Source organism: Podarcis raffonei, chromosome 4 (genome assembly GCF_027172205.1).
Source record: "Podarcis raffonei isolate rPodRaf1 chromosome 4, rPodRaf1.pri, whole genome shotgun sequence".
NCBI lineage: Eukaryota > Metazoa > Chordata > Lepidosauria > Squamata > Lacertidae > Podarcis > Podarcis raffonei.
In genome coordinates this window covers 18,442,429-18,461,463 of record NC_070605.1, presented here as the reverse complement: position 1 = coordinate 18,461,463, position 19,035 = coordinate 18,442,429, and the positions used below count along the sequence as shown (strand labels likewise).

Sequence of the window (19,035 nt, the reverse complement as noted above, 5' to 3'; positions counted from 1 at the left end):
CCTTCTAGCGCATCCGGTCCCTTTCTCCCATCGGCGCCGAAACCGAACTCTCGCGAGATCTGGGGAAAAAACAGAGTACTTAAGCGGCCCGGCGGCGCTTGCGCGGCCTTGTTGAACCAGCAAAATGGAGGAGGTGGGTTCCTGCAATCGTTCGGCATCGGCTCGGTTGGCGGCCTGTGGGGAGATAGGCCTCTTGGGAAAAGGTTTAGGGGCGCCTAATTTAGGATGTAGGTAGCATATTGTGGGGTGAGGGGGATCTATAAAAGGTGAAAGGCCTGGGTCCCCCCCCCCCGGCCGCTTTTCCGTTGCCTTCAACGGTTAAGGATGGGCCTGGGCTAGTCTTGGTTGGTAGACCGGGGAGCCGAGGGCGGGTTAATACTCGAGAATAGCTTTAGCACATAAATAAAAAGGGTTTGGGAGGCGATCCATGTTTACTGTTATATCCTGACTTTTCTCCTAAAGGGCGCAAGGTGATGATCGTAGAGTAGCTTGACGGGGTATAAATGATAAATTATTATTTTATATTCACAACAATCCTGCGAGGTGGAGAAATCAGTAACAGGCCCAAAATCATGGGGTAAACCATTTTGAACGCAAAGGGCTGACCTAGCTGCGGCACCAGGCTGATTTAATCAAACTCATTGGATTGAGCTGCCTTGGTAAATATGTGGAGGATTAAAAAGTACTATATTGTTGTGTGTTTATAAGTGCCTGACGTGCACTTGAGGCAGCTTAAAAATAAAATAGGAACAGCTGAAAACGAGGTGGGATGAAAATGTTATTGGAGTATGATCTATTACAAACATGCAGATAATGAACATGTTTTACTATAATTCTATGGAGGATGCTATGCAGATTTGTGAAAATCCCACTGGATTTTAGGGTGGATTTATTTTGTCCTCATCAGAGCATGCTGATAAGAGCCTTTGTGATTATACTAGTAAAGTATATGTGCGATGAGATAGTTTATTTTCTAAATGTGTATCATTACGGACACCTTTTCAGTAACATGCTTGGGCTTTTTCACACCTTTGGTAACTTGATCAATTGGAAGCAAAAGATAAATAAGTCTAGATTTTAAAATGTCTTTAAAGGACTAAGAGCCTGTGTTGGGCAAATGGATAGTTTGAGGTTTCTTTGAAAATACAACCAGACTTTGTTTAAGGGGCTGAAGTTGCCTTAATAATTTAGCAAATAGTTGATGTGCGTACCTGACAGAATTTTTTGCTGAATATTGCTGAAGGCAAAAACTCAATTGTTGAGCAATGCTGAAGACCACCAGCGGCCATGCTTCCCAAGACTTGATACAGATGCCAGCATGCTCAATTGGAGTTTGTTCTGATGAGCACCCAGATTTTTGAATCATGGTTCTTTTATCCTTTTTTTGTATGTAAATATATCAAAAAAGGGGCCTACACTGAAGATTGTAATTAAGGTTAGCGTCTGATTAAATGGTTTCTGTATTTCAGACACAGCCTGACAAAGATAAAACCTGTTCACTGTCCTTCAGCTTTAATCAATTCTCCCTCCATCTGTGTAATGGCTTTGCTACTTATATCAATGCATTTCCATCTACATTCTTCTTTTAGTGAGACCCCATGATAAATTTTCCTAGCTGGAAACATAACACCCATATCCCCAATCTTGCTTTTTTGCCCAGTGGGTCTGCAGTATGACTGATAGTGACAAGATCTGCAACAGTCAGTAAAACGATAAAATAATTAAAAGATCAGTAGAATGTAAAGTTGACAAAAATGGGAGTAGACTAAAACTGTACAAGAAACAGTTTAGGAAGAATCTACCTTGTCCCTGTAGGCTTATTGAATATGAAGGCTGCAACCTTTCCCAAGCACTTGTAGGAAACACAACCCCATGTGCTCTGGAGGTGAGGGGTCACTGCTGTAAATGCACTCTGCTAAAGATTTTCTGTATTAGACTGGTATGCTCTGGTCTAAATAGATTGATTAAAATACCATCAAAGAGTAATCATTTTCTTTCATTGTTTCAACAGGATTAACTGGTTTGCATTCACTGAAGCCCTCAAAGAAAATGAAAGGTATGCTGCCAGCAAGTCTTGTTGGTCAATCTCCTGAGAGTCCATCTGGCAATAAAACACAGAATGGCTCTCTAAAGCCCAAGTTGCCCAAACCTAAACTTGACCTCAGAGCCCTCTTTGACTACTTCAGAAGGAAGCAGCATCTGAAGAGGAGAAAGTGGAGGCCAAGCGCCAGGAAGAAGAAAGTAGCAAAGAATAAAACTGCAAAATGCAAGGAGCGAGAAACATGTGAGAGGAGACAGCAGCCAAGAGTCCCAGGAAAGAAACGGAAAAAGAAACTTACTGAGAAAGTTGTTAATTTTCCTTTTGTGGAGAGACTGTACGGAGTGAAACGCATTCCCTTTAGAATGGTGTGTCTGTATGAGGTAAGTAGCAGTTAAATTACAGCAGAGGTTCCCAGACTTATTTGGCCGACTGTGCCCTTTTCCGGGGGGGGGGGGGGATTCCACACACCCCTGGAAATTACCTTCTATAAGTGAACAGACAGATTCAGTGACAAATTTGCATTCTATATTTACCTACATCCTGCAATGTAGTAAAGAAAGATGATGTTATTAAATAAGACACCTTAAAGCTTGAAATTATAAAATTATTAAAATCAACCAGAGTAACATTTACATTATACACAGAAATGAAATAAAAATTATGAACAACCTTTAAAATAATCCTAACGAGAAGGATGAACCTGGTACGCTGCTGTCAGTATATTGATGTTTGGATCTACTTTTGTCAGCAGCATTTTTCAATCACTGCAATTAGCTATTTGCAGTAGATTTCTTTTTTTAGGTAACCTGCATTTGTGTTTGGAAAATAAAGTTTGGGAACTTGGGGAAACACTGATTTAGAGAAAGCAACTATATACAATAATGCTCTGGTCTTTCGTACTGCATAGTGTTAATAATTTGCTTCCTGAGTAACAAACTTGATTGGGAAAAACAGCTTTGCGGTTGAAAGAAAGCCTCATTGGTACACTGCATAATCAAATTTGTGGGCTTTTTGTCCTGGTTTATGTTCATAGAGCAAATTTCTTCTCCCCCAGCAAGCAGCTTTAAATGGATACTTTAGATACATTGAAACGCTGAAGTTAGAGAAGCTCATGGAAAAATCTTTGACGCAGTTGAATGCTGTGGATGATCTAGAAAACGAAAGTCTGGCGTCAAGAAAGTACAAATACGTGGATGAGGATGAACCTCTTTCTCCCATTGTGGAGACAAAGTATGTATAATTACGCTTTCTAAAGCTCTGTCACATCTTTGCACTCAGTAGAAACTTCAGTGCAAGGGAAGAGTTGAATATGGGAATCAGCTGATCTACGTCATGCTAAGCCATCTTCCTCAGCCCTTGCTTGTATCAATAGTTGATTGTTCACAGCGCTTAGATTATACCGTAGAAAGTATACTCCCATAGACACACCCGGAAATGATACTTTGAGAGAAACAGATAAAAACCTATAAATCTCTTGAGAATGTGTCTGACATGTGGCACACTTTCAGAAACATCAGGATTGCAATGTTGTAATGTGCTTCCTATTTAACAAATGTATTCTTGCAGATTTTACAGGAACACACCTTAATTCTTGAGTTTCTCAGTGGACGGGAATAAAATCCTTTCAAGTTCAGACTTACTACAAGATGCAGTACAGAAATGAAAAGGTTTCAGTAACAGTCTGTAGGGGGAATAATACTGACACATTGCACTCTGTATAGGGGAGTTGTAAGAATTATAACTAGGAAATGCACAGGAAGCACTTTGAAAGCTAGAAAGCGCTATATGAATTATTCAATGTTTCTGCTATTCTCATATACAACTTACATACAGATAACTGGGCAATTGCTGTATTTCAGTGGAGATGACCAAACTGAGAGTTCTGCAGATAAAGAAGAAATGGGTGCCAAGATAGTGGTAAGTCTTTGCTGATTTAAGTCAATCACTTTAACTCAGTGGTTTTCAACCAGTGAACTACTGCTCCCTGGGATGCCTTGAATTATTGTCAGGAGTTCCACAGGCAACACTAGCCTCCTTCCTCCTCTCCCTGTCTCTGTCTCCCAAAGGCTTGCATAGCTGTTTGTTGCAGCAGCTCTGGCTACAAGCTCTCCAGGTGAATGCTGCCTTTTGGGCTGGTTGGGGTGCTGGATGCCAGGAGCTGAAGGAGCATTGGAGTAAGCAATCAAGCGGGCTGTGAAGCTCAGCCAGCCATTGCTGTTGGGTATGGACAGACAAATCCTAGGCCCCTGTGGGGCAGGGTGAGGAGACACCTCTCTTTGGGGCAGGTGGGACAGTGGCTGCCTGGAGGACTCCCAAGTAGAGAGGAGAGGAGGCTCAGGGAACACTCTACAGGGGAGGGTGTTTGAAAAAGGGTGAGAGGCTGCCAGCTCTGCAGGCAAGGGGTGATAGAACTGGGCTCCTGGGCCCCACAGGGGTGCCACAGAAACAAAAGTAGTTGGTCAAGAGCCATGAACTCAAAAACCTCTGCTTTAACTTGTTGCGATGATCTGTAAAACGCATAAGCTGCATTTCTCACGCCACTTAATTTGAGAACAATTCAATGAGATTTCACACCGATCATTTTGAAGGCTGTACTTTACTCACTCTTGCATGCAGCAACAATACTTCTCATCAGGACGTCCTGATCGTTGACTTTGGTGGTGCTGTGTGATTAAACCCTTTCCCCAACCTGCCTTATTTCTATAGCTTAGCTGGCAACAGCATCTGTGGGAGCTGGAACCCATGCTTTGTATAGTGTCTTTCAAAAGTCTCCCCTTAAAAAATGTCTTGAGACTTGTTTGCCCCTTCTTGGCCTCTCCTGTGATGGGCACATGTTCTTTAAGCATGCCTGCATTTAATAGGGTACAAGGATTGGACATTCCCTCCTGTCCTCTGAACAGAGGGGCGCAGAGAGCAGCTTTTTGTAAGCAAGTTCTGGTGAGTGATGTAGGTGCCTCCCCCTGCCCATCTTTTCCCCCTGTTTGACGTGGGAGGGCATGCACTTACCATTTTATGGTTGTCTTATTAAGCTCTATGTGTGTCAGGAATTAGCTTTGTAACGAGAAACTTCTGTATATTTGGTTGATTTGATCTCTGTATTCACGTGTTTGTGTGTTACATTTACCTTGTCTGTTTCTTTGCCATAGGAAAACAGCTGTTTCATACTAAGTAGTGAAATTCCAAAGAAGACACGCAAGAGGAAGTCAAAGTAAGTGGGCCTATTTACAGAATATAGCAAAGAAAGTAAGGAAGGAAATGAGCAAGAAGCTTCAATAGTGGATACCTTTAAATTAAAATGTTAAAATAACATGGCTTCAGACTTGGGCTTGTTCTCACTAAACCATAGTTTAAATAAATTACAATTGGAAGCTGGGGCTTCTGATCTTGCTGCTGCAATAAGGTGGAGAGTACATGCACACAAGACTGGTGCCTCTTTTGCCTAGGTTTAAGTTGTGAGATTTTCCTGCTTTACACTAGAGTAGGAGGGTAGTGATGGAGTTCTTCTAGACAGGCTATTAGCTGTGGTCATATGTTCCTTTAGCTAAGGGACCCTTTAACAAATGCTTTTGAGGCAGGTGTTTGAGCAGCACTACTTTTCATCCCCTTGCTGAATTGATTCCAACAGGGTTTTTCTTGCAGATCTTATGGATAGCTTTTACAGTTGCAAGTTGCCTTGCTGAAAAGGTGGGCAAGGAATCTGTCATGGGGAGTTGACAAATTGCAGTTCTAGGGGCTGCCATCAGTGTGTTGTTAAATATGTTGCCCCATTAACTAGCTGCAAAATCCAGCTTTATTGGACTGTAGCGTTAGCGAACATTCTTTTTTAAAGGGAACTTTTGTGTGCTGGAGTATTTTTTCTTATGAACCCAGTAGGACTTCAGGAGAGTGCATGGGATTGTGGCCTGAGCCATTTAACAGCTAAATAGCTTCTGTGTAAATCTCATTACTTGAAAATGGCAATCAAACTATTGTATTACCTTAGTGTGTGTTGCTTACTTGGGGCTTTCTAAGTTTCCTAAAAGCAGGAGTTGGGCATCTAATCTAGCAAGATGTGATAACTGGGTACTGCTCTTGATAAGCTCTTCCCATCCCCAAAGTGCTTACCTGATCACTCCCTTTTAATATGCCAAGCATGCACAGCTTATATGCTGCACATGCTCATATCTGAACATTGCTTGACTTGATGAGTTACTAGATCTCAGCACAGTGTGGTAGCGTTTATCATATTCCATATACCTCATTTTAATCTAGAACAGTGGTTTGTTCTGGAGTAGTACCATCAGTGCCAGCAATCTTTTTATCACCTGAAATGAACGCTCTGGCATGAGGTATTAGGATCTAAATTTTTGGTGTGATTGTACTATTATTGGTATTTTATTAGTAGTATTTTATTAATATATTACCATGTACATGTATGTGGCACTTCACAAAGAACAGGTATGACAGAGCCCTGCCCCGGGGAACATACAGTCTAAAACAGACAAGGGAATGGAGCAAGGAGGAAAGAAAATGAGGCATAGGCAGGGGGAGAACATGTGAATATTTCATTTCCCTGTACTTTGACTTTGCTGAGTCTAGATTCTGCACAATAGTTCATGTGATGACTGTTTTTAAGTTCAACTGCTGAGTGATTCAGAAATGAACTAAAACCTAACACACTGACCAGAACTGAGTGCAGAATGAGAGTTGCTTTGGGTATGCCTTAAGCACACAACTGGAGTGCGTGTACATCTGGCGGTGTTGGCCTGCGGGGGGAGATGCTTTTAGTAAAAACTTCAGGGGGAAAAGCTGCCTGAACAAAATTTGATAAAATCAGCACACAGCATCAGAAAGGCATTTGAAGATGCCTGTAACGCTAAGGCCAAAGATCTTAAATTCAGTCTGAAAGCCTGAAGAACCACTGCTAGTCAATGCAGATGGCACTAGATAAATCAACAAACTATTTAAGGCAGTTGAAGAGAATGCAGCCAAAGCTAAAAGTCTTATGTATGTTTGACATGTGTTCCTCCAGCACTACCAGCAACTGAAGCCACTAATAGCCATGATAAGCAATGGCTCTGAGAACATATGGAAGCAGCATTTGTCCATGGCAGCAAGGAAGATGACTTCATCCACACTGGTTCCTATAGTTTGCAGCTAGCCTTGGATTTGTTCTGCTTCACCAGGTATTCTTTTTCCTTAAAAGAGTGGCAAGAGCTATAGGAAAGCACAACACTAAACTCCTTAACTGGCACAAATACACCAGCCATGGTTGGTACATCTAAAGAACCATCCAAAAATTATGCCTTTGCACGAAATTTTAAATGTGAGCCCTGTATTTGCTGAAGGAGACACCTGTGGCATTGGTGTGTTCTTTGGTAACATCTTTACTATGTTCCATTTCAGTATTAAATGTCCACATTTTTAAGATTTATGTGGGTCTGTGTTTTTTAAAAGCTTCGTTCACATGCTTTCTTGACACTGGGAATGGGACCTTGCTGCTGACATGAACTGTAAACTTGTGAAAAGGCTACTGGAAGCAACATCTAGTGTGGCACAATACGTTCCAGAAGCAGTTTCACCATAAAATACCTACCTTGCTTTTTCACTTGGCCTTCATCCCAACTGGAAAAGGGGGTGGGATGGGGTGGGATGCTGGTTTGGCTGATCGTAGGTTTGTGTTTGGAGAAATGTGTGTTTGAAAAGGAATTGGGATGTTTGTCTGAATTGGTGATGACCTGGAGCAACCTGAAAATTTTGAGTAGGTAACAATAAGTTTAGACATTTATGCAATTTTTTTTTTACCTTGAGCACTTTGCTTACCAGCACAGCTTCAGGTTTTGGCTACTCTCATAGACAAAAAACCATGGAGTCAAGTGCTAAGAATAAATCCTTTTTTGCAACCCACAGCTGATCTGTATTGGCTGTGTTACTAATAGGAAGGAACATGACTTGTTAGTCCCAGGAATACTGTACTTTTTGCATAGGACAATTTGAGTTTTTCTGATATCCCATAAAAGCTCTTTATCTCAAAGAGGCCACAGGCAATTAGAGGGGTGGTAATTCTTGTCAAATAGTGCTTGGTCACTATTTTGAATATTCATAAGAAAGTTTGTGAAATAAATCAATTTCTAAGACTATTCCCAATTACTATTTTCAGTGTTCTAGACAGTGATGGTTAGAAAAAACCCCGGCTTGCAAAAGAGGTATGTTAAGATCCATTCATGTTCTGCATTGTGCTGTGTACCAGTTTGGAATATATCAGGGGGTAGAGGAATAAATTGATAAGTGCACTGTATGGTATCTGCATCCAGCAGTCTGTTCCTGATGGCATGTTCAAAAAGCAGTGCAATAATAATTCAGCATATGGCATCGTTGGTTCTCAAGCTACTGTGCTTGCTAAACCTGGTATTTTTGTTGAAACAAATTACATCTGTTATTTGAAGGATTTATAAAGTATGCAGTTATTTGATTCTAGTTTATTCTATGTTCCCTGGGTGGTTCTTCAAAGTTCTCCCATAAGCACATACAAAAGGAATTTTTTGCTTTTGGAATACATTGTCAAAATACTTTTGGACTGATGGCTGAAAGCAGGAATCTGCATGCCTTTGGAGCTATTTTGGGTGGCATTATGGATTTGGTTTTCCTAAATCTGCCCATAGAAGTGTGATTACAATCACATAATAACTTCATGTACAAGCTAGGTTCTGATTCAGTATAATTTTGTACCGTTTAGTGCATGGAAAAACACTGGAAAACGTTTTGTATCCTGAACCATCATGAAATGGTCCAATTGTGATGTGATGTCTATCCATCAAAGCAACAGCTTTGTGCTAAAGGTAATGTGACTTTGATTTAAATGTGATGCTAAGAAGTGGTGCTGGGGGTTGGTGTTTGCCAATTTAACATCCTCTGCCTTGTTGGGTATACAAAATGTAGGCGCACTTCATTGTGCCTGAAGTAAGCAACAAGGCTACAGAAAACACAGGTTATGCTTCCATCCTTGTAAGACAAATTGCATTGGTGACAATGAGACCTGTAATAAGCTTACTCTGACATCTCTGCTAAATTGTGGGTGGACAGTCTTGGCCCTTGGCCTGTTTTCATGTGGCCCTCTTCAAGCAATCAGTTCAGCTAGGAATAGTATCCTTCCTCCTCCCCAGCAGGTTGCTGGATGTGGAGAAAGTGAGAGAGAAGGGTTGTCAGAAAGAGAAACCTGGGGTGGTTTTGTCCATTTGGCTCTGACTTTAGGCTCTGCCCACTAACAGCGGATGAGTGACAAGTCCTGAAGAAACACAGCCATTCACAGAAAGATTGTTCACTTCTGCTGAATGGAGATAGAAAGTAAATAGGTTTGCTTTAGTGACAAAATCCATTCCAGTATTAGCAGGCCATGTTCACAGAATTCAGAGGAGGGGGAAAATAAGTCATTTTGTCCCAAGCAGGGGCAGTATACTCACTGGCTCACAGTGGTTCACTGGCTCACAGATGAAACTTTACCTTGTGGTTCATATTGCACTGACTAGAAGAGTGTACTTGGTGGTGATCTAATTTGTTTATAGACAGGATACATGCTTGAAGTGTTAAACTTTCATGGGAATATATTGGCCCATAAATGAAGTTCTGATTTTTTTAAAAACCCTCTCTTTTTTAAAGGAATCCAGATAGTGAACACCTGTCGCCTAAATTGGTAAGAAAATATTATGCCTGAAACATAAACATGGCTAGCGGAGCTATATTTCAGCTTGATGATACTCTAATTATTGGTTGCTGCTTGCCTAACCTGCTTCACTGTATAAAGGGAATTATGCAAATATGTTCCATTCCATCTCTTTGGAAGAGACTGAACCTTAAAGGCACTATCTTTATCAAAGTGATCATACTTTTCATAGTAGAAGCTATGGTAAAGAATTGTTAATGATGATTGGCAAGATGTTCAACTGCTCTGAAAAGAGTGAATGATAAACAGCCATTCTGAATGTACCAATGAATTTGCTGCTGTGTAACTGGGTCTCAGTTCTTGCCTGGAAGCAAGGCAAAGCCCTCATTTGCAAACCGTATGGTGAATAGCATGAGGAATCTCCAGGAAGCAGATTCTGCTGAAGCGTCATTGGGATACCCGAACAGCTTTTGCTTGACATGTGCTCTCTTGTGGCTGCAAACTGGCAGCTGGCTCTTTCAGGTAGAAAATTCAAATGGCATGAAGCTGCTCTAGTTTGGAACAGAAGGACGTTGAGGTATGTGACCTTATTTTAGCTTAACATAAGGCCTAGGGCAGGGACAAGTGCAGGTCTTTGTCTGGCCCTTAAGACTCTTCCTAGACTGTACACCTCACTAGCCCTTTCTTTGCGCACCCCTGAGTGTTTCTGGCTGGCTGGAGTGTCCTGCCTGGATGGAGGATAGGGAGGGAATATGGAGAAAGGAGCCTACAGTACAAAGGTAAAATTCACATTTGTTCTGGCATGTGGCCCCCTGACCCTGGGGGAGGAGGGAATATAAATAACAAGCACCGTATTTTTCGCTGTATAAGACGCACCAGACCACAAGACACACCTAGTTTTTGGAGGAGGAAAACCCTGTCCATCTGACTGGGTCACCCCAACTACTCTGGGCAGCTTCCAACAGATATTTAAAAATATAAAACACTAAACTTTAATGTTGAGGTCTATCCCGATGCCACCTTGCCGTAGGTTCCTATCGTTGGAAATACCTCACAGAGAAAACTTGTGGTTTCGCTTTACCCACTAAACTGTATGTTAGGTTAGTGGGATAAAACTGCAAGACAGCAAATTATTGGGTACTTGCAGCTCTCACTGTGTGAAATTGAGCATTAAGAAATGTCTGTCTGTCTGCAGGCATGGACTTGGATGAAAGCATGTGATGCAGCTTGGAAAACAATCTGCTTGAAAAGGTAATGTTGCTCTTAAGTATTTGCTATATTGTATTTGTAACCAAGCTGTCTTAAACGAAATGCTAGCCACAGTAACAGACAACCTCCTGTTCCTTCATATTAAATATAATATCCAGGTAGTGCTAACATGCGCAATGACCCAAAATGCAGTTCCTGTGTAAATGGGGAGTTGCCTGTATACAAGGCTATAGGGAACTGTAGGTAATGCTTATTTTTAGTCTTCAACATCTTCCATCACTTGTGAAACCATACGTTTCACAATACCACACTTTTAACACAATTTTTAAAAACTCTTTGGGTGCATTACCTGGTCTCTACCAAGGCTGCTAGGAAATATCATTTCTGGTATGCTGTGGACGTGACCATAAAGTAAACTCCTCCAGATTTTTATTGTTGCTATGGTAGCATCAAATCTGTTGGAAACATCTGGCAAAAGCTAGGAGCATGTGGCCAATAGTTTGAACCACTGCTGCAATTCAAAGTTGGGTTTCCTAGAGCTACTTAATCCTAATCTTGTGCTAACTTGTTTTCCAGTGCTTCTAGACAATCTACAAGCCTGAAAAGGAATCTGCAATTTAGGCAAATAAGCTCTGTCTGGTGCTAAAGGTAAATATTATAGGTGCTGTTTGAACTGCTTGTTGCAAGGTCACTTCAAAGAGGGCTGTATGCTGTTGAACAAACGGCTCTTAACGCAATGACCTAATATGGAAATCCTTTGCAGGATGTCAAGGGTACTTTGTATGTACTCTGTGGTCTATCCCAGAGGAGATATGTGCTTGAATCCACTTTAGGCTTTGCAGGGAAATTTGGAGGCGGCATTGGTTGAATTTTGGCCTCAAATGGGCCTTGGCATAAAATGTCCGTTTGGGATGAACTCTTTAATCACTGCAATTGGAGGAAGTACACCTCCAATATTAACTATGGGGTGGTTGGAAGGGAATGAAACCACGCTGGTTTTATAATGTATTCACTATTTTTCTACACATTTAGGTACCTTAACAGCTGGATAGAAAATGGAAGAACACGCCGGGATGCTCTTTTGTCAGACAGCTTTTAAATTAAACGAATTGGTGTTTTTCTTAAAGCTTCAAAAGTGAAACTTACGGAATTCTAAAATGTCTGCTCAATAAACAAGTCCTTGCTGGAATGGTGTGTTGCTTTTCTGTATCAATGAAGCTTGTGCGTATTTGAGTTCGTTTCTGCTCCCTTTTTTTACAAATGCTGGACTTTTCTCACACTATACAACCCATTTGACCACTCCATGAGATTCTGGGATCACAGTGAGAAGCTGTCTCAGATTCTTGATCTACATATAATGTGATAGGAATTTTATGGTCTCAGATATATGGTAATGTTCATAACCGCACATACATAGGAAGACCAACCTGGAACCATTTTGATTCCCAAACTGAGCAAATGTTTCTCTGCATGGTCAAAGTGGAAAAGCCTCCCCATTGTCTTTTCCTTCACAAATCCTGTCTTAAGGGTGTTTGAATAAGTATTTATCACTACAAAAGAATGGCCAGGCTCCTCAGGCAATCCAATCAAGTAACCTGCCAGACAGGAGATAAACAAGGACAAGAGAAAAACATTTAAATTTCTGTGATGTAGGTGGGATGTATCTGAGGGGTGATCTTAGGTTATACCCCTTCTGTGATGTATGCATGTTTCTGGGGGTGGTCTTGATCTAGAGGATGGGAATTTCAAAAGTCTTTATAAGCCCTTGCACAGCATTTTTGTGGGGCCTCCGCCTTTCCTGCGAGTGAGGGGAGCACCCTGTTGCAACAGATCAAGAAAGATCAAGCTTACTAGCTGCTTTGCTTCTCAATATTCTCTGGTTGGCCTCTGTTATTCTCTACTACCAATAGGGAACCTATGTAAGGACTCTATATGGACTCTTGGATACCCCATAAGGGAAAAGGGCATATTTTTTATTTACAACAGTACAATGCAGGACTGAGAAAACTCTGAATGTGGCCTGCTGTTGGACACAGCAACATAACCACTGTGTTTGGAACTGGCTTTATCTACCTGGAGTTGTAGGAAGGGTCATTTAGTCCAACCCGCCTGCAATTCCGGAATCTCGGCTCAAAGCATCAATGACAGACGGGGGTTTTTAAGCAAAGGGGATGGCCAAGGAAGGAGAATCCACAACCTCACATGTATCCACCACCTCCCACCTAACCTCCCTTCTCTTCCTGCTATACCAAGAAGGTAGAGACTGATGGGCTAGCACATGGGTAGGCAAACTAGGGGTGGGATGCAGCCTTCTCAGTTCAGCTACATGAGTAGAATGTCCTTCTATTTAAAATATATGGATTATTTGTGGGGCATAGGAATTCGTTCATTATTTTTTCCAAAAGGTAGATGGCCCCTCACAAGGTCTGAGGGACAGTGGACCAGCCCCCTGCTGAAAAAGTTTGCTGACTCCTGGACTAGCATATATAGCACCCTGCCAAGCAAGCCATGTCTGTAGTTGGCCCAGCTGGCAGTGGGCCCCTGGGAAAGAGCAGAAGCTGCTGAGGATAATACTTTTTAGTCCATACATGTTAAGCCCCACTAACAACACTTACATGCTGTGGCTCTTAAGACATGCACTTCAAGAGAACACTGAATACTTTGCTTAAAGCCCAAAGCAAGTACAGTAGTGGACCTTCTTGATTGATCTCTTTAGCTCTGGTAAAATTAATCTGTTCCTTCCCCCTGGCAGCTTGTTCCCATTTTGCCTCTAGTCCTTGCCCTTGACAAGAAACCCCCTCATTTCAGAGTAAGGTGTCATGAAAGGGCAGGTGGTTATTTCTACTGATGGAGCTGGTCCAAAGCACACAAATCTGATTTCCATTTTCAGTAATTCTGGGTTTAGGTCTGCTTGGGGTTACCCCGTCCCAAGATGCCAGAAGCCGGTCCCTACTTTGTCTTACAGCCTGTAATCAGTGACTGACTGGTGGCAGTTCCAGTGTTAGACGCTTCAGGTTACAGACTCCATTAACCCAGAAATAGTACCTCGGGTTAAGAACTTTGCTTCAGGATGAAAACAGAAATTGTGCTCTGGCGGCGCGGTAGCAGCGGGAGGCCCCATTAGTTAAAGTGGTGCTTCAGGTTAAGAACAGTTTCAGGTTAAGAACAGACCTCCGGAACGAATTAACCCGAGGTACCACTGTATCCAAAAGGTAGGATGGGAGCTGTTCTTAAAAAGTGGTTGGTGCTTGCATATAGCTGCTTTTGGGTTAAAGCCCCATTTCATGTGCTGGTCATTACACACTGAAAGCCCAAAGTGAATTAGAAGATAGTTTAAAAGGACTACCACCTCCCCTTTAGTTACAACTGTGACTCTCATTGTTCTGCCAATGACTTGTAACTTTCTGGTGGTGGTTTAACAAAACCAAATGCACTAAATTAGCGCAAGTTTTATAGTCCTCTTTTAAAAGTAAGATCAAGTATTTCCTTTGAACATAGTTTTCCCTTGCTAAAACAAACTCAATACCTAGATGTTAAAATTTTATTATAAATAACAAAGTGATACAAAAGCTGGGGGGAGGGGGGCATGTGAAGTTGTAAAAAAACATTCCTTGATTTAAAAAGTCATAATTGTAGAAAATATGGCAATTCACCCTATACAGTTTTGGCCATATTGGCAAATTATCTGAACTGAATGTAATATATATAAGGCTGGCACATCATCTATTTACAAAGGTGACCTTGAGTCGTTTTTTTACTTTACAGCGAAGAATTAATCCACCTGGAAGTCCCTTCTGAAGAACATTATTTTTTTGCTGCTGTTTTTCTGGCTCTTAGGTTTTCCAATGTTTTCTGTATTGAGATGGGAGAAAAAGTCAATTGTCAGCTAGAGAGAGTCAGCAAATAAGATGCACATAACCCACTCAATGGGTTTCAAGGATAATCAATGGGCTCTTTCCCCTAATAAATAGCTCTAGAATATTTCTCAAAGAGTCATACATATGCTTGCAAAAATCTTAAGATTTCACAGAATAATAATGTAGCAGCAGCTGCTTTTTCATTTCGGTGCATACAGCATAGGCCCTAAATATCTTCTCCCCTATAGACCTGCCCATCTGTTAAGTTCCATAGGGCCCTCTTGTCTGCCACATTTTGTACATGTCAACATGGGAATGAGCCTTCTTGAGGCAGGTGCCCTGATTGTGGAACTCCCTTTCTCTTTGAATACAGCTGAGTTTTCAGCATCAACTGAAGACCCTCCCAATTGTTCAGACCATTGTGAGCTCTGCTGATTTTGCTGTTACGATTATTTTAAATGCTGTACGCATTTTCTGCTGTCATGCACTCTGGGATCACTCCTGCCATAAGCAGGTAAGAAATACCTGGAGGCTGAATGGTTTCTCTATTCAGCCTTCCGGACTCCCTAGCCCACACCCGAATGTCCTTTTGCCACGATGGAGGGGAGTGCAGGGTACAATCCTTGTGTGGCAATAATGTAGGCTACTCTACAAAGTCAACCTATTGCTCCACCCACTTCTTGCCCTGCTTACCACCGATATTTCCCTCCCTCCTCCCCAAAGGTTGCCCATGAGAGAATGCATGCCTCGGGCTGAAAAAACCCTGCTTCAAAACCACATGGAGTTTGCAAGCATTTTACCTTTTGAAATGCCTTTGCTCTTTCCCGGTTTTTGGCATAGTTTTCTCGTCGCTCTCTCTCCTGCTTTCTGGTTTTCACTTCAGCTAGATTATTATACAACCTGCCCAAAGGTTTAAAAAAGTGCACATTAGCAGTGGACTGCCCAAAACACTCTCCAGAGGGGGGGATTAGACAATAAAATAGTAAGATTCAGTGTTTATGAATAATGAGGCACTTTAATGAATAATGAGGGGCTTTAAGGCAGCTCTTGTTTCAATCTGAAATGGGAACATGAGGCTTTTCAAGTCTCCAGACCCTCCCATTTTAAATTTCCAAGGCACAGCTTAAAAGGGGAGGTGGTTGGAGACTTGCAAAGCCATGTCTTTGACAGATGGGCAACCTCTCCCACCTGTGACAGACAGCTGGGGCTTGTTGCTACGTTGGGAAGTGCAAGAGTCTTCCAACCAACTTGGATGTTTTTCGAATGCACCCCATGTTTTTGTTTTAAGGAGGGGAGGGGAAAATCAATCTATTTCTCAAAGTAAAAGGCAGGCCTTCTTCAAGCAAAAATCAAGTAGCCTGATCAGCTAAACTAGTTCGGTTTCTGCCCAATGTGGCTCCCACAATACCTTGAAGTGCGTTGGTACATCTGTGCTTCTGCTGCCTTCCTGTCCTCTGCGGAACACACTTTAAAGTCTTCTACTTTCTTCAAATGAGCAGCTGCTGCACCTTGGAGTTAACCAGAACACACTAAGTTAAACAAAGTTCACAAGACCACATTCAATAGGCAGTGTTTTTCCCCAGAGCAACTATATATTTTTCATTGGCAATGGAATAGGAAATGGACTGCAGCAATGTTTGAATTTTAACCCACACTGAACAAAGTGTGGAAGGCGTAGCAACAGCATGCTGGATCTGACCAATGGCGCATCTAAATCCAACATCATGTTCTCATAGCGGCTGACCAAATGCCCATGGGAAGCAACCAACACTCTCCCCAGCAACTGATAAACTGTTCTATAAGGACCCAGGGCGAGCAGAATACTTTGTAAAGCATCTCTTGAGTATTTCAAGGGGAAAAGGCCCCTTAATAACAATAACCAGGAGAAGAAAACGTATCGGCCTATTCCATTCCTTGCTTGGTATTTCTGTCCCCCCTTTCTAAAGCTCTGAATGGCTTGCTAATAAAATTACCAGGAGGCGACAAGTTCTCTCTTGGTTTATGAAGATGTACTTCTTTCTCTTGAGATCCCTGAGCTGGAGGCTTTTCAGAACTTCGCTTTCTACTTTTGATCTTCTCTACTCTTTTACAGGATCTCTCAATGAAATCTTTCTTCCGCCTGGAAAACGCTTCCTGCAAGCTCTCGGTGGCAGATGTGAGCTCTGGCAACAGTGCTGTAGAGGAGGGAAGGTGAAACCTCTACCTTATTTCATTTACCATATATCATGTGGGAGTACGGTTTTCAGTACATATAAGACAGCTTTAAAACTTTCACAGATCTAATTATTATATCTCGGCTTATTGAAGAAGAAAATAATTAAACTAGAACATTAAGAGGGCTATTGGTGAGCATAAGCCATGCCTTTCAGACACTCACAACAATGAAGGGGAAAACACATGTTTTCTCACCAACCAGTTTCTACAGAAGGGAAGAAAATGTAACCAAAGGAGCCAAAAGCATGTAGATTTCTAGATCGGGATATAATCAGTTAATTGAGAATGCACTAAAAACAATGTTTTATTGCCCACAAGAAGGCGAGAACATGTCTAATAAAGGCTTTGCAGAGGACAGCTCTGTGCCTTTCTGGTCTTGGCATGGCCTAGAAGGATACTCTCCTGAAAATATGGATAAATCATTAGCTAAGCATCCATCATTCTTTTCCTGACGTAAGCTGATATGCTGCCTCAGCTCTTGTCCTTTTGCTGAAACTACTGCACATCTACCTTCTTGTTTGGAGCTTTGACAAGAATCCTCTTGGGTGCTGCAAGCTGCTAATGGATAGTCAGGCTGAGAGCAAATGGAGTTGTCCACTTCTGAATTTAAAGGTAAAAATTCTCTGTTCTGCTAAGAGAGTAAAATTGGCTGTAATAAGTAACGTGATGATTGTAAACTTTAATGTCACTTCATTATGAGGAATAAAGTACTGCTACAAAAGGAATTGCAAAAATTTAAAAACCAAATGGAAGTAGAAATTGTGTTTTAAATTGGAATTCACTGGATTTGAGATATGAATTCGATCTCAAGCAGTGCGATGATTCTTAACACAGAGGACTCCAAGCATGTACAGAACAGCTAGAGAATTGAAGGGGCACAAGAAGCTTCAGTTGATGTCGCTTTCCAGTGGCTTGGCTGTAGGAAAAAATGTACTGGGGGAACCTATAAACACCACAAATATTGTGTGTGTATACTGGACAATGTATAGCAAAGGCTCAAAGGGTGGAATAGACACACAAGCACAGGAAGGTGCAAAGAGATGGAATTTGTCTTAGCAGCTTAACTCCCACAAACAGCAAAAGTACGGAAGGCTTGAATGCCCTTCCAAAGGATTCTGAATTCGTAGGAATGACTACTCCTCCCCTCGCTCTGTCATTTCAATCTGTTGTTTAATTTTAATGAAGTTCCCCTAAGGAATAGCAGTCCTGGAATCTGTGCCCCAACTTTTCACACTCCTGCAGCTGGCTACATACACACAACTGTGCAAAAGTAGTGCATGCTCTACTTATCTCCCGCTTGGACTACTGCAATGCGCTCTATGTGGGGCTACCTTTGAAGGTGACCCAGAAACTACAACTAATCCAGAATGCGGCAGCTAGACTGGTGACTGGGAGTGGCCTCCGGGACCATATAACACCGGTCGTGAGGGATCTGCATTGGCTCCCAGTACGTTACCAAGCACAATTCAAAGTGTTGGTGCTGACCTTTAAAGCCCGAAACGGCCTCGATCCTATATACCTGAAGGAGCATCTCCACCCCCATCGTTCAGCCCAGACACTGAGGTCCAGCTCCAAGGGCCTTCTGGCGGTTCCCTCACTGCGAGATGTGAGGTTACAGGGAACCAGGCAGAGGGCCTTCATGGTAGTGGCGCCCACCCTGTGGAACACCCTCCCACCAGACGTCAAGGAAATAAACAACTATCTGACTTTTAGAAGACATCTGAAGGCAGCTGTATTGTGTTTTTAATATTTAGTTGGGAGCCACCCAGAGTGGTTGGGGAAACCCAGCCAGATGGGCAGGGTATAAATAATAAATTATGATATTATTATTACTATAAAAGCATCTCTGTGCACTTGTCCATGGGTTGTTGCTGGGCTGGTGAGAAACGTCCAAAGAAGGAGAGAGGTTAAGCTCAAAGAAGTTGCTAAACAGGACAAGAACACACCTATGCAATCATGCACGCACTTAAAACCCAATAGGCTAAAGACTTCTCTAGCACACTCCCTCTCTCTTCCATCATACATCTTTATTATAAAGCACATTTCTTCCTAAGTTATGCTAGGTGTGTGCTCAG

General features: G+C 42.0%; 2 protein-coding genes and 7 non-coding genes across 16 annotated transcripts in view; 8 read left to right on the top strand and 1 right to left on the bottom strand.

Moving 5' to 3' along the window:
• The first annotated feature begins 31 nt into the window (after positions 1 to 31).
• On the top strand, positions 32 to 12,078 carry TAF1D (TATA-box binding protein associated factor, RNA polymerase I subunit D). Of its 5 annotated transcripts, none has more exons than XM_053385605.1 (13): positions 32 to 133; positions 2,012 to 2,421; positions 3,096 to 3,271; positions 3,901 to 3,958; positions 5,188 to 5,249; positions 7,053 to 7,206; positions 8,181 to 8,226; positions 8,757 to 8,859; positions 9,677 to 9,710; positions 10,203 to 10,257; positions 10,876 to 10,931; positions 11,466 to 11,537; positions 11,922 to 12,078. In XM_053385605.1, the coding sequence occupies exons 2-6, from the start codon at positions 2,050 to 2,052 to the stop codon at positions 7,066 to 7,068; spliced, it is 684 nt and encodes a 227-aa protein (XP_053241580.1). In that variant the 5' UTR covers positions 32 to 133; positions 2,012 to 2,049; the 3' UTR covers positions 7,069 to 7,206; positions 8,181 to 8,226; positions 8,757 to 8,859; positions 9,677 to 9,710; positions 10,203 to 10,257; positions 10,876 to 10,931; positions 11,466 to 11,537; positions 11,922 to 12,078. The 5 variants fall into 5 exon arrangements, with proteins under 5 accessions (XP_053241580.1, XP_053241579.1, XP_053241582.1 ...); XM_053385604.1 differs by having other exon boundaries at positions 10,190 to 10,257; XM_053385607.1 differs by lacking the exon at positions 10,876 to 10,931.
• LOC128413290 (small nucleolar RNA SNORD5) lies at positions 6,633 to 6,708 on the top strand. The gene has a single exon (XR_008330311.1). It is a non-coding gene; the product is annotated as a small nucleolar RNA SNORD5 (small nucleolar RNA).
• On the top strand, positions 7,845 to 7,970 carry LOC128413287 (small nucleolar RNA SNORA40). Its single transcript, XR_008330308.1, has one exon. It is a non-coding gene; the product is annotated as a small nucleolar RNA SNORA40 (small nucleolar RNA).
• Positions 8,310 to 8,448, top strand: LOC128413277 (small nucleolar RNA SNORA8). Its single transcript, XR_008330299.1, has one exon. It is a non-coding gene; the product is annotated as a small nucleolar RNA SNORA8 (small nucleolar RNA).
• Positions 8,934 to 9,067, top strand: LOC128413278 (small nucleolar RNA SNORA1). The gene has a single exon (XR_008330300.1). It is a non-coding gene; the product is annotated as a small nucleolar RNA SNORA1 (small nucleolar RNA).
• LOC128413276 (small nucleolar RNA Z40) lies at positions 9,935 to 10,004 on the top strand. Its single transcript, XR_008330298.1, has one exon. It is a non-coding gene; the product is annotated as a small nucleolar RNA Z40 (small nucleolar RNA).
• LOC128413282 (small nucleolar RNA SNORA18) lies at positions 10,678 to 10,808 on the top strand. The gene has a single exon (XR_008330304.1). It is a non-coding gene; the product is annotated as a small nucleolar RNA SNORA18 (small nucleolar RNA).
• LOC128413280 (small nucleolar RNA SNORA32) lies at positions 11,240 to 11,359 on the top strand. Its single transcript, XR_008330302.1, has one exon. It is a non-coding gene; the product is annotated as a small nucleolar RNA SNORA32 (small nucleolar RNA).
• Positions 12,079 to 14,416: 2,338 nt separating the features above from the next.
• Positions 14,417 to 19,035, bottom strand: part of CEP295 (centrosomal protein 295) — a 37,393-nt gene continuing 32,774 nt past the window's right edge. For 3 of the 4 annotated variants that reach the window (XM_053385596.1, XM_053385597.1, XM_053385598.1), the window contains 5 exons: positions 17,471 to 17,591; positions 16,720 to 16,920; positions 16,155 to 16,254; positions 15,547 to 15,646; positions 14,417 to 14,741 (listed from right to left, as the gene is read on the bottom strand). In XM_053385596.1, the coding sequence (XP_053241571.1) occupies positions 14,694 to 14,741; positions 15,547 to 15,646; positions 16,155 to 16,254; positions 16,720 to 16,920; positions 17,471 to 17,591 (570 nt within the window). In that variant the 3' untranslated portion in view covers positions 14,417 to 14,693. The remainder of the gene's footprint in view (positions 14,742 to 15,546; positions 15,647 to 16,154; positions 16,255 to 16,719; positions 16,921 to 17,470; positions 17,592 to 19,035) is intronic. The other variant, XM_053385599.1, reaches the window with a different exon arrangement.